We start from the raw sequence: 27,264 nt of genomic DNA on the forward strand, positions 1-27,264 counted from the left end.
CTCTAAACAATTCTCTTTACCTTGTGGAGTTCCACAGGGCTCTGCCCTGAGCCCCACACTTTTTAATTTATATGTTGCGCCACTTGCCTCAATAATAAAAGAAGCTGGTTTCGTCTTAGCTTCCTATGCTGACGATATACAGATCGTGGTGTCTTTAACAAATGAAGATAAACACCAGGGCGAAACCTTTAAGAACTGCATGAAGAATGTGAGCGATTGGATGGATGTCTAAAATTGAATGCAACTAAGACAGAGGTCATCATCTTTGGTAATAAACCCTCTCTCTGGACACCCAATTGGTGGCCACCTGTACTCTGAGTGCTTCCTGCACCCGTAGCTAAAACTAAAGACCTAGGCATTATCATAGACAAAGAACTTAAATTCAAGGCCCAAATTAACAAAATCACAGCCATTTCTTTCGGGGCCATTAGACTAATCAACAAAATAAAGCAGTTGATACCACAGGATCTCTTAAAAACTGTAACCCTGGCCCTGGTCCTTTCCCGTCTGGACTATTGCAATGGCCTCTACCTTACCACCAACTCAGGCCTGCTTAACAGGCTCCAGATTGTACAGAATGCGGCAGCACGCCTCATCTTGAACATTCCAAAGAATGTCTCTGCCAAAGAAGCCATAAGAAAATTACATTGGCTCCCAGTCAGACAGAGATGTCAGTTTAAAGTCTTATGCCTGGTTTTTAAATCATTGCACGGTTTTGGAGCTACACAGTTTAGAAATAAACTGAAGTGGTATGTTCCTAACAGAATCCTATGGAACAGCTAGGAACGTGATAATCACTCCTTTTAAAAAGGCTACCTGGGGAGGAAAGAGCAGTTTTAGATCAGCAACTAGGTTGTGGAATACGTTACCCATCACCTTAAAATCAGCTCCCTCCTTGATCCATTTCAGGAAAGACCTGAAAACATGGCTATTTACACAAATCGCCTAAAACTTCTAAATCTGAGCGCGGCCTGCCTTATGTTCTGCATGTTCTCAAATTTCATGTATAGCGTCAAGACGCCTTCGGGTATATGCTGCGCTTTATAAATTTAATTTCAATTCAATTCAATTCAAATTAATTGCTTTATACCCGGTACACAGTGAAAAACCATTGCAAGACGCAGCTCAGTTATTGGCTGTGGGTTCCTCGAGTTCTTGGTAAACCTACAAGCCCTATATATCCCCGTAACCATAAGGGCCCAGCAGATGTTACTGCATATTGCTTTAAAAAATCTGTCATACTTTGAAGAGGTTACAGGTAAAACGTTAGCACAAATGGCTGTTTTTTTTAACTCTATTTCAATATTTTTTATTTTCAACTGTTAGTTTCTATTAAAAAAAAAGCCTTGAAGAATCTACACAAATGACACCTTGCTGAGTTCAGAATTTTGTCTACTTTTTAGAAATGTATAGCTCTCCGGGATCCATTATTGCTTTCAGCCCATTTCTACCACTAACTGGAAGGAGGTTGCAAGAGGAAGCAGCACATCCCAGCGCAGAGCAGCAGGTTCCCGGGCTGCACTTGTGCTGTCTTCTTCTTATTCTCCTCTTTTTTTTCCCCCCACTCAACCCCCCACACCCCAGTTTCTTACTTGTGCGGTGGTGCAGTGCCCACACAGGACTTAATCAACCTGATTGATCGTTCCCTCTGTCTCCGACTTCCCCTCACGAGTGTATGACTCTGGCTCACAGCCCCTTCAATTCCCACTGTCTCTCCACTGCAATATGAGGCAGCCCACCTCCCACACCACGGAGTAGGCTAAGTCTTGCTGCCTGGACAGCGTCATGCCACTCTCCACTTGCCCCTCCAATCTGTGCTCTCAGTGCCCTCATGGTTGGCATCTTCGGTACTCGTTGGTAGCCAAGGATCCAAGTTGGACCTGTTATCATCCTCTGTCAGGGAGATCTGTAATCACCTGTTTCCTGCTTTCTGCAGCCACAAAGTGTGTGCCACGGTCAGTGGGTGCCATCATGGTGTGTTTTTATTCAGGATATGTGCCATAACTGGTTTTGCTCTCGGGGGGGGATTGCAGGAGCACATCTCATTTTATAGTGCCCCAAGCCATGCCTACCCAGATGAATTATAGAATTTAAAGCACAAGCCTGAAACCTCTTTGAAAGTTACTTGCCAAAGCCGGCATTGTTCTCTATAGTAGATACTGAACCATGCTTCTTAGAATGATCACTGACAACCTGTTCAGTACTCTAACATTTGCTTATCGGCTATTTTCTTATTCTCAATATTATGGAATTTAGCCAGAGGTTCTTTTTATGGAAGCTATCAAGATGGACCTTTCCAAGGTAATTCCACCTCCTGCTCATCATTGGAGTAACTAGGGGCTAAAGTATTAAATGTATCTTTTCTCTTTCTCTTTTACCCCCTTAGGGGCATAGTGCGCAGTTGCGATGAATAAAGGAAACTGCTTCGAGGCAGATGTAATCTCCAAGTCTTGGCAAGGAAGTAATATCATCCCACATTATGAAAAAGGGGATCGTAATCTTCCAAAACATTATCGTCCAATTGCAATTTTAGAAGATTTTTGCTAAATGTGTACTAATCGTTGAGCGTCTTGAGGGGGATGCTGTCCAGCTTTTGCCAATTGAACAGTCAGGCTTTCGGAAGGCTTGTTCCACTATAGATAGCATTGTTGCTTGTACATGCTGGTTGAAATATATGTGAAAGTACAGAAAATTAAGATAAATGTGGCTTATGTTGATTTTTAGTAATGCTTTTTACTCTGTAGACCAATTGATTCTTAGACATAAACTTGTGAGACTTGGCATTCCGTATGTGTTGTTGTGCCCATAGAGATCTCTTCATCCAGAAAATGGGTTAAAACTACTTTTTGGCAATGATAACACATATTCTGATAAAATTCCTGTAAGCAACAGTTTCAAGTATGGTCGTTTATTGGCACCCTTGTTATTTTCTCTTTATTTGTCTTAATTTGGATCTAGGGAGTTTTCAACCTTGTTGTACGCTGGTGACTTGGTATTAATGCCACTTACCCTGACTAATTTACAGAAACAACTTGACATTTTAGCCTTCTTTGCACTTGCATATAATCTTTCAGACAATGAGAGGAAAACTAAAACTTTGATAATGGGGGCTAAAGGCATTAAATCTCCCAAATCTTGTTTTTTTAATAGGGGAAAACTAGAGGTAGTAAACGAATATACATACTTAGGACTGAGCATCTCTAACATCTTGTCATGGCTGCCACAAGATATAAAACCGTCTTCTAATTTGAAGTCTACAGGAACCTACCTTTTTCAATTCTTTAATGCACAGAGGAAAGAGAGATATGCAATCTCTTTTAAAGGTGTATTAATATAATCGAACACCTGTTGCATTATATGGTATACATTACTCCCATGTAATTTGCTACTTTTTTCAAATGTTTAGCAGTCAAGAAAGTACATTGAAAAAAGTTATTTGGCGGGAACATTCGAGAGACATTAAAGGGTTTTGTACATTAGAGATTGCTTATATCCTGGTCTTAATCAAATTGAGTTGAATAATGGCGTGGTGCTATCATGTTTGCCCAGTGGCGCTTTAAGTTTTAAAAAGGTTGCTAAGACAAGAAGTTTTGTATGAAGACTTGCAACACTGTTTACAGATAAAGAGACAATTTGAGTTGCATATTTGTAAGATGTGGTGAGATGCAATTTTATTTGAAGGCAAATGTATGTCCCTCTGTGCAAATACTGTTTTATACAATTTGGGTTCAATTAAATACCAATTAGTGAAAATGTGTGTATTAATAAATAAGGAGGGGTTGTCTTTGAATCCCATTTGCCAATTCTGTGGAGCTGCGAGTCAGGATTTGAATCGTTTGGGGTTTTTTGGCCGGGCCTTTTACATCTCCAGGGACATTTTAATAACCCAGATATTTTTAAGCGATTTAATGAGGAAGCATTAACAATGTGAGGTTGGTGGGTATACCTGAGAGGTCGTAGGGACCCTCTGCAGAGCTATTTGTTGATCTACATTCTCACATCTTCTTGAGACATTTCTTTATTTCATTTCTAGTACCATGAAAGAGATAATCTACTTCCAAGTTGACTGGTGCTGCTGAGAGCAGTGAATTAGTATTCCAAAGGCATTCCTAGTCTAATAGCCCTCAACCAGACCTTGTATCCTTGATCCACTTTCCCCATTTTTTCATTCAGGTGTGATGGGTGTGGTCGGTGGCATGATCACGAGTGAGGGCGAGAAGGAATTAATGAAACCGTACACAGTACCTCGCTTGACGCTCCAAATTGTATTAAAAATCTTGTTTATCTGACTTAAGGCTTTTCAGTTAAACGACCTTGATTTGTAAGACATCAAAGTGAAGAAAATCGCATAAGCATTTCTGGAGAGAGCTTAACCAGCATATATTTAGGAACACATCTTTAGAGAGTTCCCAAACAAGTGCAATTTCAATTGCACAGAGAGACTCAGCACCACACATAACCTATACAAGTACATGCATTTAGTTTCCACTCTATCATTATTTCCTAAAAAGGGAGGAAATTAGACATTTTAAAGATAAGGACTTCATGCTATGTTTTGTCATTTTTCTGTGAAAATTAAAACCTTTGACTATTTCGAAACATTTACCTTCTAGAAATCCTTTAAATACAGTGTTTAAACTGGAGCACTATTTTTAAGTCACTGGACCCTTAAGAGCACGAACGACTGACAAGTTAGTATGAATGGTGCAGCTGTCTACCTTTTTCATTGTCCTAGATATTTTAATAGTGTTTAAGGATTTATAACATGAAAAAATGTGTGTCCAAGGCCCTAATGGAGGGGCTAGATCAAATTAATTTTTCGATCAGGTCAATTTTGGACAAAGTAAAAAAAAGTATCAGTGGCAAATGTATTTTCTTGTTTTAAATATATGTTTATTGGTGACAAATATCAAAATACATTATAAAAGAAAGCATTTGCTGTTTATTCTTTGACACTTCCCGGCCCCATTGTGCACGGATAGGGCGAAAGCTGTATTGTGCCTGACCAAAACCACTGTTTTGTTTATGTACGAGCATCGTGCAAGAAAGTATACCTGTTTTGAAAACTGACAAACCTCAGCTCCATTGTGATTTACTAAAAGATTCAAGTGCAAGTCATACATGCACTTGCGCTTTTAATGCATTGCAATTAAAGATATTAAACTGATTAGTGAAATAATTTTGTGAGACTGTAATTCCTAATAACTATGTTAAAAAGCCAAGCACGGAGGGGGGAAGAAGTCTGGGGATTGCGTAAGGTCCCCATAGCAGCCTCATGGGATGGTCTGCTACATTAGTTCCAGACTGTCAAAGATTCCCTAGTGTTTTAGATGGGGAACATCGTTCCACTATCGTAGTGTACCACCACAGGCTGGTCCATCCGACACCCTTAACCCCCACTCTGGTGCTCCTCGCATCCCCAATACCCCACCCTCCCCGAGCTTTGGTCCCTTTCCTTGGGAGATGCAAATGTGCCTATTGCTATTGGGTAGAAGGAGGGGAAAAAACAACATGTCCGTCACCTCAGCTATCAAGGAATACTGTGGAGGCATAAATGTCACAGAGATTGCTAAATTGCTGACATAAACAAAAGTGGTGGGACTTTCATCGTTGTGATCTGAAATTGTTACTGTTCTCACTATTTTGTGTTGAAGAGGCTGCTATTTAATACTGTTTCTGTCCTATTGTTTTGCGTATGTGAATGCTTTCAACTGATACAGTTTCACGAACGTTGTACCTTAAAGATAACGAATAAAATTGGTTAAAAAAAAAAAACTATGTTAAAAAGCCCTAAGAATACCAGCAAATATGTATTGAAAGTCCTAGAATGTTCAGGACTCATCAGGAATCTTGAGAAAACAAGGACCATGACGACTGGCAAAAACTACAAGAAACCACCGGCCTTGGGTCTGGGGCAAAACACGCATCGAAGCAGCAATGGAATACAAATACTTATGGGTGATTATAGATAAGTGAGGCCACTTTGTTGCTCAGAGGGATTGGATCAGAAGAAAAGGCCTCGCTTTGGCAGTCACATTAAGGATCCATAGGCCAAAATTGAAAGGTCCAACACTACTCCCTTTAGTTCGAGTAATACAAGCCAAACTTATACTAATGATAGCTTAAGGCAGCGGACTGCAGAGGTGGCAGAATGATAAAACCCTGGACAGCACCGTAATAAGAGCGTATAGAATCATCTTCAGCCTGCCGAATCACTCCTCGCCAGCGCAGATCAGGCTGGAGTTTGACTACAAAGGTAGACTTTAGTAAGGCAAGGAGCCTTCATTATCAGTTGGGACAAAACCGGGAAGGCTCCACCGGAAACCCTCAGTCACTACCTATGGTTAGAGCTGCAAAAGATAGACCAGCGATGACTTACCTCAGTGAATGCCTGCACAACACAGGGCTTCTACACCACTGGGAATAAACCATCAGCAATGCTGCATTAAAAAAAGATAGTGTGGAATTCAGTAAAATCTCTATCGCTGGTTGAAGAAAAAGCTGAACTAGCAAAGAGGGCACATAGCCGGATGGCATTGAGCACTTGTAGTGCACTGGCACCTCAAAAATACTTCAGCCTAAGCTACTCAAAAACCATTAAAGACCAATTCCTGAAATATCTACTGGGGTTATAACCATGTGCTCAGCACCTTCCGTACTGGGAAAGGGACCGCGCAGGAACTGCTTGCTGCTTATGTTGCACGTCCACAGAAGATCTACCGCATCTCCTATGCACTTGCAAGGAACTCTCAAAGGAATGAAGGCAGCTCCTAAAAGTTTATTTTAGTCAAAGAAGAATTCGGACTGGGATACAGACCGTGCTGGCCTGCTTAGCACCAGAGGATCCGCAGCTGAACTGCCGAATAGTACAATTCCTGACACTCTTGTCTAAAAAGAGGTAGGGGTTCCGGCCCAAAACAACTCAAAGCTGACTCACAGCATTCTGCAGTCACCTCTTCATTTCGAGCAGCGTTTTACTTTTTACGCATGGCCTCAATGTATTTTAATGTCAAAATAATCTTTGCCTCAAAGGGAGCTACCACCAAGGGCTATCCCTCCGATGCCGCACAATTTTATGCCAAGACACATTCTAAGAACTTAAATTATTTATTTTAAAGCACTTCTGTCTGAAAGGACTTCTGTTTGCTCCCACAATATTTTATCACTTTGTAAGGATTTTTAATGCTTTGTTTCTCTTATGCAATGGTTTCAAGTAACTGGGTAAAGGAGTTGGCCTAACGACTAGTGTGGTCGACCTCGAATCTGGGGAACTGGGGTCGAGTCTCGGCAATGACGCTGAACATCCTGTGATTCTGGGGAAATCATTTAATCTCCCTTGCCTAACAAAAATGAATGTGTCCTCATGTAACGCAACTGGTGCTTTGTAAAGCGCTCTGATACCCGATACCTTCGGGTCAAGTTCGCACTATATAAAACTCCGTTTGAAAAGAAAAAAAAAACCTATGCTAATACCATTTCGACTTTGACTTCGTTATGAAGGCTCTTAATTCTCCAGCTGCATCCTCTTAAATCAAGAATCTTATACATAAAATATTTTTGTGCACCAATTAGTACGCGGCCCTACTGCCTTGTTGAAGTACATGCAGTTGTGTTATGGAATTCAACATATTGAGGTGCAGTGCTTTATACGGTGGATTTAACAAACTTTTTCAAACAAAATATTCAGTTTTTATTGTTGGTAACAACTCTTGATAAATTGAAATATATATGCTAAATAGTGGGATTTACGCTCTCACGCTGGCGGCGTCCCCGACTACTGCTGACAGCACCCGCGCTGCCTGGAGTGAGAACTTGTGCACCGATCTCCCTCAAGAGGTCTGGCTGTACTGTTGCAATCAGACCAAACGCCTGTCCCCAATTACCGCCTGCACCTCATACATTTTAAATACCTGCATAGATTATACCGCTCCCCTGTCATGCTGCACAAAATGGGCCTCATTCCCAGCGACAAATGTTTACGATGCTCCGCTCCTGCAGCCGACTTTTCCCACATTGCCTGGCTCTGCCCATAGGTCTCTGCTTACTGGTGCGATGTGTACGCCGCCATCACTGCGATTACCTCAGCGCCTGTCACACCAGACCCACTGCTCTGCCTCTCAGGCTTTGTGAGATCCTGCCCAGATGCCTCGCGCAAACTGACCACCATGCTGCTCGTTCTGGCGCGGCGTAGGGTCTCCATGCACTGGGGACGAAGGTCTGCACCCAAGGTCAGCGCTTGGCTCGAAGACGCTGCGCGTTGTCAGACACTTCTGTCCGAATTCTGGGACCTGGTGCCGGCAACTAGCCGTCCGATTGACATTTGGGGTCCTCTCGTTTCTTATCTCTAGCGCCAGAGTGCCTTGCCCTCTGCGGCCTCTCCCGCGCCCTCTGCTAGCACTCCGCTGGAGACGGCCACCGGGGATGGCTCATGATGTGAGGCCCCTCCGTGCACACGCCCTACTGATTCCTTGCTACCACTTTCATCAGCACTTGGTCTCTCCCAGGCGTTCCCCTGTCCTTCCTGCCTCGTTCCACGCAGCTTTTCTCTATGTAATATACCGGGCTGCTTCTGCATGGTCGTCCCTACAATGTATGTAACAGAAGTGGTCTTCGTTATTGATTGCGGACTTTCCGCCTTCATATATTGTAACTTGTTGTACAAATTTCTTAATAAAGATCTTTAAAAAAAATAATAAATAAAATATATATATATATATATATATATATATATATATATATATATATCCAAAAGAAAGCTGCACCACCATTGAGGCACCACACACGTACGTCTTAAAACCTTGTTTATTCGGCAAGTTGCAGGGAAACCAGACTCGCCTCCACACAGCGCAGCTTTCTTTTGGATATATAGCGGCCGTGCCCAGGTCGCGAGGTACCCCGCCGCGGACGAGCGGCTCCTATGCGCTGGAAGTTGATAGCGCTTGATGGAACGGCGTGGCCAGTTTCGACGAGTATGATAGCAGGGACCTAGCCTCACCTTGCTCAACGATCTACTATAGTTTTAAAAACATTGAGAGTTACAGCGGCATTACAATATGGATATTCAAATGCAGCAAACTACAGAGACCAGAATGCCCTAGCAAGGCACGCCCAGTGGGCGGGACTATATTTGAATCGCCGCACAAACGGCGCGAGACTCTGCTGCTGTGGCTCTCTTGTGATACCAGTGAACAAGGGCGGATGAGCCCGAAACATGTTTGGTTACCTGCGCTGTGTGGAGGCGAGTCTGGTTTCCCTGCAACTTGCCGAATAAACAAGGTTTTAAGACGTACGTGTGTGGTGCCTCAATGGTGGTGCAGCTTTCTTTTGGATATATATATATATATATATATTATCTACTGGGGCTCGCCAGTAGATAGTTATAGTTAGGACCGTGTTTCCATAGGAAATCCGCAACATTCTATTTGGAATAACTTTGGCGCCGGTTGACGAATCCTCGCAAATTTTTCAAAATAGGTGGGGCGCTCCGCTCCGCTCCTACCCTGAAAGTCTCGGGGGGGATTCGTCAAGCGGGGGCTGAGAAAAAAGGGGGGTCCCAAAACGCGTTTTCCCCATGCATTTTCCCATAGGACCTTTAGTCCGAGCTACAGCCCGAACGGCTGAACAGAATTACTTGAAATTGGGCAGAGAGGTAGTCCTCAGGTCAGGGATGTGCCTTTTGCAGGTCTGGTGTAAATCTGTTCAGTAGGTCCTGAGAAAATAGCATTTAAATCCATATATATATCTGTAAGCGCGCTCCGTGCGCTTACGGTAAGCTTACCGTACGCGTACGGTGCCGTGCGCGAGCTCAATTCTGATTGGTGGTTACATGACTGTAAACATTCGAATCGGTCGAAATCAGAAAGTGTCGGCCGCCATTTTCTGTCTCTCGCTCTGAAAAACAAAGGTGGATAACGTGAAAAGGGGGCAACGAAGAGAGTTGCAGACCCCCTAGCGTTTGTCAGGGGGTCCACGAAGGACCAAAAAGTACGAAAAATAAATGTAATAATTTTTTTTAAAAATCGCGGAGTGCGCGTACGGTAAGCTTACCGTATGCGTACGGTAAAAAAAATAAAAAGAATTAAGAATCACATTTAATATATAAATGTAAGGACCCCCAAGGGAGAAAAAAACAATTGATATTTTGTAAAAAATGGCGAGGCGTGAACGGCACGAAATGCGCAACGTGGGTGCTCGGTGCGCGAAGCGCAGTGAGCGCCCACAGCACGCGCACGGTGCGCGAAGCGCACCGTGCGCGCAGGGTGTGTGCACGGTGAAAAACCAGAAAAAAAAATTAAGAAATAAATACATAACTTAGCATTTAAAAAACCGTACAAATTCACTGAAAAAACCATAGGTTTCACACACGTTATAGTTAGGAATTAGCATTTAAAAAACCTTGCAAATTCACTTAAAAAACCATAGGTTTCACACAAGTTATAGTTAGCTGTACATTTCACTCGTAAAAAACCAATGAAATTCCACGTTATAGTTAGATCAGGTAACTATAACTTGCGCGACCGCAATCCACAATGTGTCATTTCAGATGTCATCATTGATGTCATGAGTGATGTCACTGACCATGTCATGAGTGATGTAATATGTGACGTCATCAGCAGTTTATTGTGGGCGCGCAAGTTATAGTTACCTGATCTAACTATAACGTGGAATTTCATTGGTTTTTTACGAGTGATATGTACAGCTAACTATAACTTGTGTGAAACCTATGGTTTTTTAAGTGAATTTGCAAGGTTTTTTAAATGCTAATTCCTAACTAGAACGTGTGTGAAACCTATGGTTTTTTCAGTGAATATATATATATATATATATATATATATATATATATATATATATATACATTGAATAGTGAGCCTTTTGACTGTTTATTCAATAGTAATGGAAATAACGATTTGTTAACATCCTCAATTAAAGTACTTGGATTGTATTTGCCTCTCTTGCATTGATCAGGGTTAGGTAGGGATGCAGCTGCAGGCCAGATTAAAGCATATTTGTGTCCTTCCATGTAGACCTTTAGTCCCATTTATAACCAGGCTTCTGACCTTATAGTAAATCAGTGCTTTGTTTTTGTTGCCCAAGTTCTGTTTATCTTGGATATTCCCATGCGAGAGCCCGCCCCCATGTCTTTGTGCAGTCTTTGACGCTAGAGAGGCCTTAACGTTGCCAGGTGTGTACATTGCCAGGTGTGTGCACTGCCTGCCCTGCGCCCAAGATGCCATGTACACAAACTCCACTGTCCTGTGAATGTGTTGTGTAGAAAAGTCAGCATGTATTGAAGAGAGTGCCTGCTGCAGCAGAGTCTGTGCTCTACAGCCCAGCTCTAGCAGTACTTGTATCCTTAGTGGTGGTGACAAAGCATAAGCGCATTTCTCCATTGAGGGAGCCAGCCTTGGACTCTGCAGTGGAGCTAGAGAGGGGAAGTGATTACATACAGGGATGCAGTTCTAGAAGTGTGGCTGCAGCCACTTGACCCAGCTTTCACTCAAAAGTGTTAATGAACAGTTCACTTCTGAGCAGTGCTTAATATGAGCCAGTGGTGACCAACAATGATTCATGTGGCAGGGACTTCTTTTTTTAATCATCTGTCTTTGACACAGAGTAAGAGAGCGAGAGGCAGATAAAGGATAAAGAAAGAGCAAGAATTGGATAGGAAAACCGCGACAAAGGGATACATCAGTGAAGGAAAAAAACATGCAAGAATGAGATAGAGACAGGAAGTTAAGGGTGGTAGAAGAAAGAGGCATAAAATGGAGTCCAGAATAGGCAGCCTTAGTATTTGACAATCCCTTCATTCTGCAGCACCAGTGATGGGCATCTGAGAAACACCCCGCCCCCCCCTTTTTTTAAAATTTTAAATTATGGACTCCTTTTGCAAAAATCCACTTTGTAGGTGTTTACTGCAGGATTGACAGTGTAATGTTTATTGTTGTAAGGAATACATATTTTCCTGCAATTAAATTGGATCTAAATCGTGTATCTGACAGATAACTATCTGGTCAGAAATCATAGAAGTCTGTTTTTTAAAATAATTTTGGTCAAATGTGGCCAACTTTACAGAAACATTTGTAGTAGTATGCAGGGCCAACCTGAAGACCTCCAAGAGTCCTAGAGCTTCTCCTAGTAGGTTAAAGTACCAAAACATCTGACCTAGTTGGAGAAAGCATCAAGAGGCCTGAAGTAGTCCGATTCCATTTAATTTTATCTCAATTTTCTATTTCAGCTGTTGAAAGTTGGTCAAGTTGACCAGGGCGATAGATCATGAGGTCACTCTACTTTCTGCTCCCTACAACTGCTGTCCTGCTGTGCTGCACTTGGATCTTGCCAACACTGGGCTGCAACAAAGCTCTTTGTGCTAGTGACGTAAGCAAGTGCCTCATTCAGGTAGGCTTGTGGTCTATATTGTTTGCTGGTCTTGCTATAAATTAACGACGACAATGTGGTTTTCAATATAGTGTAAAAACACCCTCTGTAATTTTATTTAAAAGCTGTGCATCTCTGCTTCAGTAACACATCATACTGTTCTCCAGGAATGTTTGTGTCCCTCGCCCCATAACCATGAAATCATTTCTTTGTTGAGAGAGTACTTGGGCACCCTGAACTGCATTTTCAACTGGATTGTGTTTTAAGGAGCATGAAACAACATTTATAGTTTCTTTAATAATGTGTGGAAAAAAGCGTGTGAGGAGATTACTATTTCTTCAGTTGTTGAGCTCCAGATTGGAGCACTGTGTAGATCAGTGCAGATGGGTGCAAACAAATGCCATCAGTTTATTGTGCTGTAAGCGGAACACTTCACTCATGGACGCAAATGATGTACCTTTTAAAGTTCTAATAGAAGATAATGGTCATTGGAGTTGTACAGGATCTCCCAAAGTGGTGCATAACTGATCTATTCTAACATGGGGGTTTGGCATTGCCACAAAATATATCCATAATTTATTAGCAACCGCTCCAACGCTTGACATTCAGAAAGCCTTTGACTACATTGAGTAGTACATTCTGTTCTAGGTACTTTGAAAAATGGAGGTTAACGCGTAGATTTTCTCTTCCATTTCATTCTTGTAAGTTGTCCCTGGTCAGAAGCATAATGACCTTTCCTTAGAAGTTACAGAATTACCTAGGAATAATTGATAAGGTTACTGTACTCCCCCCAATTTTTTTTTTCTTTGGGGTAGAAGTACCTGGCTGGCTTAATAAGTAGAGTTTAGATAGGTAAATTCATCACAACTGCTGAAAAGTAACCATGAATGTAGAAAGAGCTTCCCTGTTATGGCTCAAGTAGACCTAATCAAAGCCAATTCCCACTTATACATTCCTTTGTAAGCTTCTGACAGAACTCCAGTGCACACCAATGGAATAACTGGATAGCTGAGTAAGTGGAGCTGTGCCCTCATAATACTTTTGTGTTCTGACATAGATCACTAAGGTGGATGAGCAGTGGAATTCCCCATCTTCTCCTGTGCATGATGGGGACCCCATTATATCTCCCATGGTTGTCTTAGATATGTTCTGTGGTCTATTTTTAAAGTATTTTGGAGACTTAAGAGATTGTGATTTTAGGGTACAGTTCTTTTAGAGTGAATTTCTGGTGGCATAGGCACAAGCAGCACTATTCTTTTGTGTTTACTTGGCAGGACAATACACACTGCTACACACACACAACCCCCCCCCCCCCCCACACGTATATCCCTGAACCATCTAGTGGCTCTGTGTGTCTGTCTATTGGGGAAAGCCATATATCTAAAAAAAAAAAAAATATATATATATATATATATATACTGGTGAATTTACAGTGATAGATATATAATGCATACAAGATGTAGCAATGCAGTTTCCCACCTTCTTGTGGGCACTAGTAAATATGTTTGCCAAAGAGGTTGAAATGCATGCAGAATATGTGTGCAAAAATGTATATTGTATCTTGCTAATACTTGCTATTTCCATAAGCATGTGAGAACGCACACTACACAACTGCAGAGTTGTTTTTATAATGCATTTTCATTCAATATCACGCTGTACTTGCAGTGTCTCCTCTATTTTCGCTCTGCTTACTTCTTAGGCGTTGACCGCTCATGTGTAACGTATGTGAAGATAATAGTGTTAAATGGAAAGCAAAATGGTTGTAGGTACGAAATTGTTACTGTCGGTGTTTGACTTATTTGCATTGAATTTCCAGGACCACTCCTCCGCCTCTACCATGGGACCACCCACTATTCTTCTATACGTTCCAGGCATGTGCCTAATGCACATGTTGCTTATGCTACATAAATGTACATTCTGCTTATGTGTATGCTTTCAGGACTGGACTAGCGATGGGCCCTTACGGATATTTGTACCAGGCTCAAAGATCGGAGGAAGCCCAAAAAGGGAGAAGAGGGCAGGATAGTTTCAAGTACATGGTAGATTTATTACTTGGAGCAATGCTTATGACTTGTGCCACTTCGCAGACGAAATCCTATGTTTAGCTCCAAAGTAGAGCGGACACCTGTGTCACAAAAGATATAGGTGAAATTCATTTATCTCCATTCTGCATAATATTATGTTGCATAGATAAGCTGTATATTGTGTGACTGATACCCAAAATGTTGCCATGGTGCAAATTAATAGGAATGAAAGGAAGAGGAGATTTATGAGGCCAACTGAAACAGCCAGGTTCTTAATCTTTTGCAGAGAAGTTAGTCTGAAATTTTCCAGATAGGGAGCCTAAGGGAATTCGTGTATTGTAGGCTGCTAGGAAAGGGAGGGAGTGGCAACAAGGAAGGTTCACCTAAAACATAGGTCACAAGTGAATTTTCCATAATGTAGTGTAATTACACGAGGGATGATCTCGAAGGAACCTCTACTTCTGATAGATCGACCATGTGATTTTAAGGCCCCAGTAAACAAGAAAAGTGCCTTATAAATGTAACGTTTGCTGTTGAGGAAGTGAAGATTCTTCAGATGGACTCCAACAAGAGTTGTGAGAGAGTGACTGAGAATGGGACTGGTGGCAAAGTTTTGAACACATTGTAAATGGGTACGGATGCCAAGATGCTGTTAATTTTTGTAATCTAGGCAAAATATATTCACGCCTAAACCACTGTTCTACTAGCATAAAGTGACAGCAAGGGAATGATTTTTCTACTTCTCCTCAAATGATGGAAACGAGAGGCAGCAACTCTACCAATCTGGCCAGTGAATGTAAAAAAAACAAGCATTGGCATAGCCAATAGGTCTCACCTTTGGGACCTTATAAGTGTTTAACCATGCAACAGTTAATGTTGCACCAAGGATATTGTGCTGCATAACTAAATACTTATAAGGTCCCAAAAGCGAGACCTATTGGCTATGCCAATGCTTGTTTTTTATCGTAGTGCAGTGAGACAGGGAGTGAAGGGGCGTGAGATCAGGAGTGAGAGAGGCAGACTGGTCTGGGAGGGAAGATGTGACAGAGAGGGAGAGAGGAGTAACTGGAGGGAAGGGGTGAGATGAATCCCACACACAATGGCTGCCTGTGTACAACTATAGAACTATAACAGAAGACCATGCACAACGTGCCATCTAGCACAGCAGGCCTCGCACCATAATCCCATGATACACCAGACTCACACACAAAAATCTTGTGTGGAAAGTAAAAAAGTGATATAATTCACAGATCTCTAACTTTCTGCTCTTTTGCATCTGACAACCCGCTCCCTCTCCTCTCATTCTCAGCAGCTTTTTCATTATCATTGGTGATGTGGTTTGAACTTCCAACCTGCTGATTTCACTTAACATTCTTCGGTGGCATTGAGCCCTTCCACTCTCAACTTTGTTACTAGTCCATTCCAATTACTGAATTCACATATTTAATTTTGTTTATAGACATCCCTGAAGAAGGGCGAAAAATTCGCCCGAAATGCATTGGGAAAATTGAGCTCTGTTACATGATTCTGCATTTGATTTGGATTATCGCATTATGAACTTTACACTTTGGATTTCGAAAGGAGTGTGATTAAATAACACTTCAACAAGAAGAAGTCTTGATCCATTTTTCATATTTGTGTATGTTTTCTGACAAACTAGTTGTACACATTTGTCTCTATTGTGTTTATCATTCTTAGGTACTTAAAGCATCTCACTTGTTCTGTTTAATTTGTTATATACTCATTCTTGAGTTCATAAGGGTAGTGCAGTCCCTGTCTAGAGCATTTAGCTCCAGTTACTTACGCACTGTGTATGTTTAACAGTAGCTCAGGCAGTCGCACTGGCAGGTCTAAAACAGAAGAGGCATGCCCTCATCAAATAGGATGCCCGCGAAATGGGCAACGATGGTTGCAGCCAATGGCAAGACAATGGGGGTGGGGGGGGGCAGAAGCCCACGATGTAGATACGCCAGATCTCGGTTCGAGACAGCGCATGCACGCCGTCTTAGAGCCGAGACCTAAAAATGACAGCAGCTGACCAACTTCTAAGTGATGATGACCAAATGGAGTATTTTAGGAGTACGGTGCAAAGCAGTCCTCTGATTGGGTATGGCTAAAACAGTCAGCCTCCTGCGGAATGAAAGGATACACTAGATTAATTGACAGGCATAGGTTAAACTGAAAGCGCACAGGACATTTCAGGCACATTTTTGTATTGCTTCCACAGATCCCAATAAAACAAGCGCTGAAACACCAGCGTGGCCCCGCAAGTTAATTGTGAGAGGGGGAGCAGGAGGTGAGCCCGCGAGTGGTGCACGCGCGCGTGCTGGGGAGAGCAGTCTCCTGTTTTTTGAAGCACATACCCGCAAGGTGTATGCCGCCACAAGTACGAGTATATGCTTCGAAAAACAGCAGAACGACGGCTAAAGGTCCTCCTATGCAGCGCATGCGCGCTGCGTACGCGAGACCTAACAAGGCAATAGTTTTTAGCGGGGAAGAAGTGGGTGGGCCTGAGTTCACGCCCTCCCAGGTCTGCACAGCACATTATGCATAAACTTTTTTCCTCTTTTAGCCATGCTGCACAGCATTCCCATTGCTGTGCAGCATGGCTAAAATAGAAAAAAGCTTATGCATCATTGTGTACTTGTGCAGGCCAAGCACCTGTGTGACTACACAATGATGCAAGAGTTTCTTTCCTTTTGTTTAGTAATTGAAGTGGAATCAGTAAATAAAAAAAGAAAGTAGTTTGCCTGTGGAGGAAACAGTTCTGGGACAGAAGCAATACAGGGCGGGCGCGGAATCATGGAGGGTGAAGGAAAGCGACAGGGGCGTGTGGCTGGAGTGAAGCGTGTTGGAGAAAGTGGGGAGGGTAGCAAACTGGGAGAAAGCAGTTTGGAGCAGGGGGGAAGCACACGGCTAAGAAATATATGTGGCAGGGAGAAGAACACATGGGTGATGCCATCACAGAAGTGGGTGGAGGGGATACAAAAGGGTAAGAGAGAAACATGAGCATGGCAGATGGTGGCTAAGTGCATGCAGGAGACAGCTGGAAAACAAATGCACTCTTGTGGAGTGCTTTACAAAAAAGAAGCAAGTATTCTCCAAGCCAATAGGTTTCGTCTTTCGGACCAGTTGGCTTTTCTAGTGGTTCTTAGACTTGTTGCACAGCATACTCAATGCTGTGCAGCCTGGATAAAAACTATTGGCACAGACAATAGATCTCAAAGGTTAGATCAATTGGCTTTGCCAATGGTTGTTTCTGTCTGCCCAGATCTACCAGTAGACACCTGCCATGTGGCATTAGCAGCCGGTTTTTACTTTTTAGCCAGCAGCCCTCTGCATGCTGGGATGCACACTGCTGGGATTTGCTAGCTGGGACCTGTAGTCCCGATTTTTCTTATTCCAGTTATGAATCTACAAGTTCCAGTATTCAAAATGCTTTTGGCTAAAAAGCAAACATCGGGTACTGGCATCCAACACATGATTTGCAGATGGTTTGCAGCCCTGCATCTCCCTTATACCTGTCCACCCCTGTGGATCCTATAACAGTGCTTAATTTGAGCCGGTTAATTGTCAACACCACACCTATGACAGTCTGCCACATGATGGCGCTGCTCATAGAGATGAGCAGAACAAAGGTTGTTTATTATTATTTGTTTTTTATTGGCATTTGCAATATAAAAAAAAAAAATTAACAGTTACATTCAGCAAGACAATCAGTACAGAGTGTTCAGTCTGTGGGCCAGAGGCCTCTGGATCAGCCGTGTCGTATGCCGCTTAAAGCCGTGAAGAGCCGCAACAGTAAACTACAGTAAAACAGCAGTACTCAATCCGTATTGCTCCGTGTCCAGACTTCAGTGTAGTAATCAGTGTAGTAATGTTCTATAGGGTCTTAAAAATTCAGTGGTAGGGGGAATGCAAGGACATCTGGCGTACATATTAAAGGTCATCGCCATGCACCGTACTGAGCCAGTTTACAAATGTCTCCCAGAAGTCTCTCGGGCGGGATCGCCCAGGTAGCTGTTCCCAATATGTCTCATGTTGCCTTTTACAGTGTGTAACACTAGTGATCCAGTCTGTTGTGGTTGGCGGCCGGGCTGCTCCCCAATGTATAGCGAATTGAGCTTTGCCAGTATTAACAGCACGGCCGTCAACCTTCTACGTTTGGGTGGAATGCCAGTGTTGTGCCCCAGCAACGCCGCCAGCGGCTTGCAATGTAGCGCGTGTCCTATAATGGTCTGTATGTGTTGTATCACTCGTACCCAGAAGTTAGCCACCAGCCGACAATGCCATGCTACATGTAAGAAGCTGGCCTGTATGTCTCCACACTGCCAGCAGCGATCATCACAAGCCAGGCCCATTCGATGCAGTTGTGCCGAAGTGCGATATAGGCGGTGTATAAATTTGAAATATATCAGTCTTAACCGATAATTGGAGGACAATAGTTTCAGCTGTCCGCAAACTAAGCGCCATTGGTCGTCTGAGATGTTTGTACCTATCTCCGTCTCCCATCCCACTTTAGCCTCAGGAATAATGATTGGGGATTCACGCTGCGTGGTATTATATATGCGGGTGATTAGTTTACGGCCATGCTCAATCGCATGTACGTTTTCTAGGGCAGCCAGTGTTTGGGGAAGGTGTGGGAACGTGGTAAACTCACTTCTACATGAAGAGCGTAGCTGGTAATACAAAAGCAAGTCGGCCGCTGTGGGGAGCGTCTGTCCACACATCTGCTGCACATTTAAGAAATTGTCTGCTGGAAAGAGGTCTGCGCCCTTACAAAGTTGTGTCGCTCTTACGCGTGCTCTGCGATCCGCCAGCGGGGGTATATGTGGGTGAGTCGCTATTTGCATCGAGGGGGGCGTACAGCTTGTCTAGTTTTGCTCTTTTTTGCAGCCCTGTCCAGGCCCAACATTGCGCCTCCGCTGAATTAACCTCATCTCGGGGTCTTTTATAGGGTTGAAAAATGCCGGAAGCAAGTGGCAGGGGAGCCACTCTATCATTTCTATGGCTACATGTGGTTAAAAGACGTAGGGTGTACCCAATAGTATAGGAAATGGGCATGCGTGCTATAAGCATACAATATAAGATCTGGTGCCGCCAGCCCTCCTTGGGAGAGGGGTAGGGTGAGAGTCTCCCATGCTAACCGAGGCTGTTTCCCCACCCATATTAGTTCGATCATGAGGGAGCGAAGCGTCTTGAAGAAGTGTGTTGTGAGGGGGATTGGGAGGTTTACAAACGGGTACAGTAGCTTGGATTAAATGACCATTTTGGTCAGTGCAATGCGTTCCATCATTGAGAGGGGTAGCGTTTTCCATTGGGCCACCCTGTCCTTGATCCAGTCAATTGCCCTGCCGTAGTTCTCGGACCACAATTCATGGAGATCCTTGCACAGCCAAATTCCCAGATAGCGTGTTGGATCTGTCGCCCAGATGATTGGGTACTCTGTGTCGAAGGGTCGAGTGCCAGAGGTCAAGGGGAAAATGACAGATTTGTTCCAAGAGCTCTCCATATCGAATCAATTCTCTTGTCATGGGTGCCAAGTTTTCACTAGGGTCAGTCATATATAGTGTAATATCATCTGCGTATAGTGAGATTGATAACCCACGCAATGTAAACCCTATACTGCGATGTGCATGGTGTTGCCTGATGCGCGCGGTCAGTGACTCTGTTGCAATCGCAAAAAGAAGGGGGCACCCCTGTCTTGTTCTCTGGTTATAGCAAATGGCTCAGAGACCAACCCGTTAACACGCACGCGCGCTATGGGCATCTTATATAATAGTTGTATCTGTTGAATAAAAAGGGGACTGAGCCCTATGCGGCGTAGCAGCGGAAAAAGGAAGATCCACTCCAAGGAGTCGAACGTCTTAGTGGCGTCGAGTAGAGCTGCGATGGCCTGGAAATGTGGGTCTAGGTAATCCATTAATGCAAATATTGTCCTGAGATTGTGGGACGTAGACCGTCCTGGTATATAACCGGACTGGTCTGGTGACATTTTTCGAGTCAGCAGAGGTTGCATTCTGGTGGCTAAAAGATTTGCGTAGATTTTTGCATCTATATGTATTAATGAAATTAAGCAATATGAATCTCATTGGGTTGGGTCTTTGTCCGGTTTCAAAACTGTTATTACAATAGCTTCTCTCAGTGAGGGGGGTAGATAACCCACCTCCATGGCTTCGTAATATACCGCTAAAAGGCGAGGATCTAGGATATCTGCATATTCTTCATAGAACTTAGCCGTCAGGCCATCTGGGCCAGGGGCTTTGTCTGCCAGGATACCTCCAATGACCTGTTTGATGTCTTCCACCGTAAAAGGCAGTTCCATGTACTCTCTATTGGCTCTTTCGAACCAAACCAATGCTATTGAATCTAAGTAGTCATTCAGTAGGTCCTCTGTCGGGCCTATTTCAGATTTATACAGTTGTGCATAAAAACTGCGCATCGTGGACAGGACTGCTGGTGGAGAACGAATTATCTCCCCTTCCGTGGTGCACAATTCCGTAATGAAGGGAAACCCTCTGGGCCCTCGTAGGAGAGTGGCCAGTGTTTTGCTCGGTCTGTCCCATTCACCGTATCTGCGTGCTGTGGCCAGTTTGTATAGGAATTTGACTTCCTGCTCGGCTTCTTCCTGAAAGGACGTGAGGGTGTTGCTCATCGTAGCTAATAGAGAGGGTGTCGGTGTTATGCAGTATTGTGTTTCCAGTGCGTGTAGTTCATTTTCAATTTGGCTTAGAGTATTTCTAATGTCACGAAGAACCCATGATTGTTCTGCAATACAATGTCCACGGATCACTACTTTAAACGCCTCCCTTAGACTACCCATGGTCGTCACCGACCCGGTATTATGGTCAAAGTAATCTTGTATATGCATTCTAATGCTTTCACAAAAAAAGCTGAGTCGAATAGAGCATTAGGAGGGAGGCGCCAGGAGAAAGGCTGTCGATAAGGCTGCGGGATTGGTAGTGTTAGGGCCACCGGGGCATGGTCCGACAACATCCTAGCGTGGTGGCCAGCAGTCTGTACTCTGGTCTGCAAATCTCTAGTCAAAAGCCAAAAATCTATTCTGGACCAGGCTTGTCTATGGTGTGTGATGTAGGTACTCTCCCGCACCCCCGGGTTGAGAGCTCGCCAAGGGTCTGAGAGGTCATAGTCTTGTATAATACCATGTAGGAGCGCTGATGCTTACGGGTGATGAACGTGCGCCACTCCCTCTCTGTCCATGTGGGGGGAAAGCGTGAGATTGAAATCCCCACCCCAGAGTATTGCAGAGTCTCCCATGGATTGGATTTTGTGCAAGAGGTTCTGGAAAAAAGCTGGGTTTCTATATTAGGCCATATTACGCATAACTCCACCAAGGAGCTTTTCAAAATCTACAAGGAAATTGCTGTCTGCGGTGCCTCGATGGACCCGTCATTGGTATCTGTAGACACCTGCAATCGTATTGCTGCCTTCTTTTCAGACAAAGTAGCTACCATCTACTCTTCATTCTCAGGAAGGACTGAAATAGCAGCAGCTCTCTTTGGGAGCAAACCAACAGACATTGATAAGAACAGCCTAACTGATTTCCTTGTCCCTCCCCCGAATGAATTACAGCGGATCTGTCGCTCGATCACATCAGGGTCCCCTCGAGACCCTGCATCTCCTAAACTCCTAGCAGAGAGTATAGAGATCCTCGAGCCTTATATTAGGGATGTTCTAGATCTCTCTTTCAGTTCCGGAAATGTACCTCAGAGTTGGAAAGAGGCGGTAGTTCTTCCACTCCAAAAGAAGCCCAATCTCAGTTGGGATAGGATGGATAATCTCCGACCCATCTCTCTCCTCCCATATATGGCTAAAGTGGCAGAAAAGGTAGCCAATCTTCAACTGATGGCATATGTGGAGAAAGTCAACCTGCTCCACACTACACAGTTCGGCTTTCGTGCCCACCACTCTACTGAGCTTGCGCTACTCTTGGCCACTGAAACCATCAGGAAAGGCGCTGATGAGGGACATACCATGGCCCTCGTCTTATTGGACCTTAGTGCAGCCTTTGACACTGTAGCACACTCCATCTTGCTACAGTGTCTTAATAAAGGTGGAGTTACGGGTTGTGCACTTAGATGGATCCAGTCCTTTCTCACTGACAGGGGTTTTCAGGTAAGACAGGGAGAACACTATTCTCGCAGGTTCCCTCTTAATCAAGGGGTTCCACAGGGCTCTGCCCTGAGCCCCACCTTGTTTAACCTGTATGTCTCTCCGATTGCCACCATAGTGGAAAGTCACGACCTCCAGTTAGTGACCTATGCTGACGACACACAGCTCGTCATTTCGCTGTCACGAGCACCGGATGTGTCGGCAGCCAGCTTCAGAGCATGCATGCAGGAGCTTGCCTCCTGGATGTCAACCAATTGCCTGAAGCTGAATGGGTCAAAAACGGAGGTGCTCGTGGTGGGGGGTGCACCGAGTGTGTGGTCGTCCGCTTGGTGGCCTGACTGTCTGGGACCTACCCCTGTGCCGTGTCTTCAGGCAAAAAATCTGGGAGTGGTATGCGACTCCGATCTCGCCTTCACTGCCCAGATTGACCGGGTGGTTGGAATCTGCTTCGGCATGCTAAAAAGTTTAAGGAAAACTCTCGATCTGCTCCCAGTCAGTGCTAGGAAGACTCTTGTTCATGCCCTAGTCACGTCTAGACTTGACTACTCCAATCTTTTATATTTAGGTGTGACAGCAAAATGTCTTAATCGTCTCCAAGTTCTTCAAAACGCTACAGCTCGCTTGGTACTGCGACTGCCTAGACGTACGCCATCTAAAGCCACTCTGAAGACTCTCCACTGGCTGCCCATTAGGGAGAGGATCATTTTTAAAGCTCTATGTCTATGCCATCGCATTATGATGAGTAGGGCACCGACTCCCCTTTGCAATCTGATCACCCCCTACAGACCAGAGCGGTCGCTTCGCTCCTCGGGCACTGGACTAGCTGTCGTCCCCAAATTTCGGAAAGCTCGAATGGGAGGGAGATCTTTTAGATTTCTTGCGGCTAAAAACTGGAATCTTCTCCCGGCAGAGCTCCGCCTCGAACCATCTGAGATCAAATTCCGCAAAGCACTGAAAACCCATCTCTACCGCTCAGCACTATTATGACCTTTTCCCTGATTCGCCTCTTGTTTTTTCCTCTCAGCGCGGGGACACGCCGGGGTGCGTAACCATGCGCTTTACAAAATTCCATAATAAATAATAATAATAAGATATATTGGTTATGCCAATGCTGGTTGGAATTTTGAAGTGGCTCCCTTATTATTACATGATGTTTGTTGCACCATTCTACACGACAAACATTTCCTTAACTTGGCTCATGCACGGTCTCTTTCAAACAAAGCCCGAACCTTGGCTTGGCTCCATTTTAACCTTGGCTCGACCACCTCTATGGGTTAATAATGGCAGACCGTGTGCTATGCACTTGCCAGGGACAAAACAGCATACACATTTCCAGGTGGTCATAAGCTTTCTTCCAACGCTGATAAAATGAAAATGATTGCGCTGGTAAATAGTTGTTATAGCGCCACAAAGCCGCCAGCACTATATAAAATATTAATGAAATTAATATGCTTCTACATTTTATAATATATCAAGTGCAGGTAATGAAAACAGTACAAGTGGGCTACAAATCGTAAGTTGATGTTAGACAGTGGTGTGTGTGCATTTCAATTTATTCATTTATTTTTGCAGAATTATATAGCGCAAACTCTACCCGAAGGGAGCGCTTTACATGAGTACCAGATACATTACACCAGGAGACATTAATTTTTGGTAGGCAAGGGGATGTTATGTAATTTGCCCAGAATCACAATATCCTGAGCAGATGCCGAGGCTCGAACCTAGTTCCTCAGCTCCAAAGTCGGCAGCTCTGGCCGTAAGGTGTGCTTGCACTATCTACCTCATCCGACTGGTGTACAGTGAGTGTGGTTTGAGTAAGGAAGTTTGCTCAATGTATGACTGGAGTACAAAACAAACTTGAAATCCATGTTCAAATGTGCCCCTCGCCCAAAGGCAGCTCTGTCTTTGCCTCCCGGGACAAAGGAAATCCCAGCTTCACTTCTTGACAATATTGTGTGATCCTGATCAATGAGTATGAAAGCTTCACCTCCCTTTCTAGATCTCTTGGCTGCTTCGATATCTGGAAGATGGCATATCGTGCTTTTGATTTCACATGAATATGCCCGTGAATGCCGTGAAGTGCACAGAAAGCGTGCCCACGAATACCAGGCTGTTAGTCGCCAAGTAAAGCAAGAATAGACGCACGGATTCTCTACAAAGTTAAACCGAGAGTGCAGGTCCAAAATTTACTATACTCCGGATGATCGAAAGAAGGGGTGTGAGGGGCGGGACAATAATAAAATCAGGGGAGCTTATGAGGATTTGTGTTGCCCTTACCTTCGGAGCGCTGCTTCCTTGGTTGTTCAGCCATGACGTTTCCGCTTCGGTCAGTTTAGTTGGGAGGATGATAGCTGGAGAAATATGTGCCTGTGCTATCTGTTTTTCATTGAAGTGAAGGGCCAGCGCTGCGCTGACTGGCTCTAAAAGTCTCATCACGCCACACTACCAAACGGCGTTTCACAAGAACAAATTCAACATCTGACGCACTATTGTTCCGGTGTCTAATCATCCTGCCTTTCGACAGCACTGTAAATTTCCCCAGGCCAAATTACACATACATTTTATTCTGACTGGGTGGCTCTCGATGCCCAACCACACCTCAGAAGCACAGGTTTGTCGAAAGTCTCCTCTGCCACTCCTAAGAGACGCTCCGCCACCGTGCCATCGTCAAAAACATAAGAAACAGAAACTAAGCTGCAGCCTGCAGGCCGCGCACGTAGGCTCGCGCTACTGGGATTACGTAACCGCTCGAAGCCCTCCAGCCATGCCCTGCGAGGAGAGCACCGGCTGAGGCAGCAGCGTGCGAGCTTCACTGTTTATAAATTGCGGCCTGAAAGAAATTTAAGTGGAGCACGGCCAGGAGAAGTCCATGGACAGCCTTTACTTTGCGGGAGCGAGCAGCAAGGTGCGATAATTGCAAACAGATGGCGCCGCTGCTCACTCCTGCAAGGTAAACGCCGTACATGCACGAGTGCTCATTGGAAACAGTGTAGAACATGCACGAGTCTCCAATAAAGCCCGGAGTGATTCCAAGAGGGCACTCCAAAGCAGCGCTTGCGCGCTGCATAGGCAACACCTTAAAAGTACCACTTAAAACAGCGAGCAGTGGAAGGACATGGTAATGTATCCATGCTCCCGGGGTAGGATAGACACAAGAAGAGGAAGGCACACAACATACTCTACATTCGCTAGAGGCACTTTAATCTGCATTAGCCCTATAGTTCAAATAGTGATGGAAAAGTATGCCACTAACCGTGTGTAGATAACACCAATATAGGGGGTAGACCTGATGACCAATCGGTAAATTTAGTGAACATGTGTATGCCCCTAGTGTGCAGCAAACTGAGTTCTTAGAATCTGTAATATCCTAGTTCCTGGTGGACCAAGATATCCCTACTGTTTGGGGGTGATTTTTTAATTGCATAGTTGACCCTCACACGGACAGGTCCTTCCCACCAATATAGGGAGCTGCAAGCAGGGCAGGTCGCAAACAAGCTTCAGTCCTGGATGGGAAATTGGGAGTTAACAGATTCCTGAAGAGTGAGCACCCAAATGGCAGAAAATATTATTTTTTACAACATGTACATGCACTACACTCCAGGATAGACCTATTTGTGTGCAACTCACAGTAGTAGTTTTTTTGGGGGGGAACGAAATACATGGGCAAAACATATTTGGATCACAGCCCACTCATAATTTCCATACAGTGGAGAGCCCAGATTCCGAAACTCCCCAAATGACGACTACAACTGGCTATGTTATTGAGCAAACCTATAGGGTGACTCTGGGGGAAGCCATAGTGCAGTTCTTCAAAGCAAATCAAGGACCGGTTGAAAACGTGAGTGAAATCTGGGAAGCTTTCGAGGTCACCATGACTGGAATCTGTATTGGGATGACACATACTTTCAGAGTAGAACTAGGAAGGAATATTACTGAATCGGAGACTGGGTTAAGAAGATTGGAGTCTGAGGCAGTAACAACCCCAGACAGCTGTCTCTTTTTGGTGCATGTTAAAAAGGAGAATTGAGAGCTGGTGATCAGGCCCAGCATATATAATAATGAAGCTTCTATTGCTAAGAAACATTGTGAGGGTGATGAGGATGGACACCTACTGACAGGATTTGTAAGTAGTGAGACCCGATCAGGTGCCATACTTGCTACCTAAATAAAATCTGGTGCACATGTACACATGCAGATTGGGATCAGTCACGCATTTTCTGTATCCTACTATATTTGTGGGGTTTAGTACCATTGTTTTGCAGGTGTACTATACTAGTTTGGCTTCAAATAAAGCCTATGATATGTCTAGTCCAGATGGTTTGTGTGTGCTCACTCCTGAGTGAGGGGAACCCAGAAAAAATATACATACTGTCACTCACAGGCTTGTCTCTACCTAACGTAGATACCTTGCCGATACGTTTGTGGGAGCTTCACAGGACTCCTGTCTGTTTTCCCCACTTCAAATGGTAATCTAGTATACCTGCGGTGGATGGTGGCCAAAATAAATTTACTGGGTACGACTAAGATTAGCTTGGCGATACAACACAGTGCTCAGCAGGGACACATTCTCAGAATTCACTTGGCATCATGAGTGGCTTCTTTGAATGAGTAGCTGGTTTTAATGGTCATGTGTGACTCTCATTAGTGGATCAATTTCATGCATTGCTTTGTGGCATCAATTGCCAGGATCATCAGATATCCTTATCAGTGGCTCATTTTTATCCGTGCATGA

The 27,264-nt window shown here is 44.1% G+C and overlaps 1 protein-coding gene across 2 annotated transcripts in view; it reads left to right on the top strand.

Moving 5' to 3' along the window:
* The window catches only part of TWSG1 (twisted gastrulation BMP signaling modulator 1), a 133,818-nt gene that overhangs the window by 20,455 nt on the left and 86,099 nt on the right, over nt 1-27,264 (top strand). For both annotated transcript variants that reach the window (XM_085607329.1, XM_085607328.1), the window contains exon 2: nt 12,236-12,396. In XM_085607329.1, the coding sequence (XP_085463455.1) occupies nt 12,274-12,396 (123 nt within the window). In that variant the 5' untranslated portion in view covers nt 12,236-12,273. The remainder of the gene's footprint in view (nt 1-12,235; nt 12,397-27,264) is intronic.

This window comes from Triturus cristatus, chromosome 5_2 (assembly GCF_964204655.1).
Source record: "Triturus cristatus chromosome 5_2, aTriCri1.1, whole genome shotgun sequence".
NCBI lineage: Eukaryota > Metazoa > Chordata > Amphibia > Caudata > Salamandridae > Triturus > Triturus cristatus.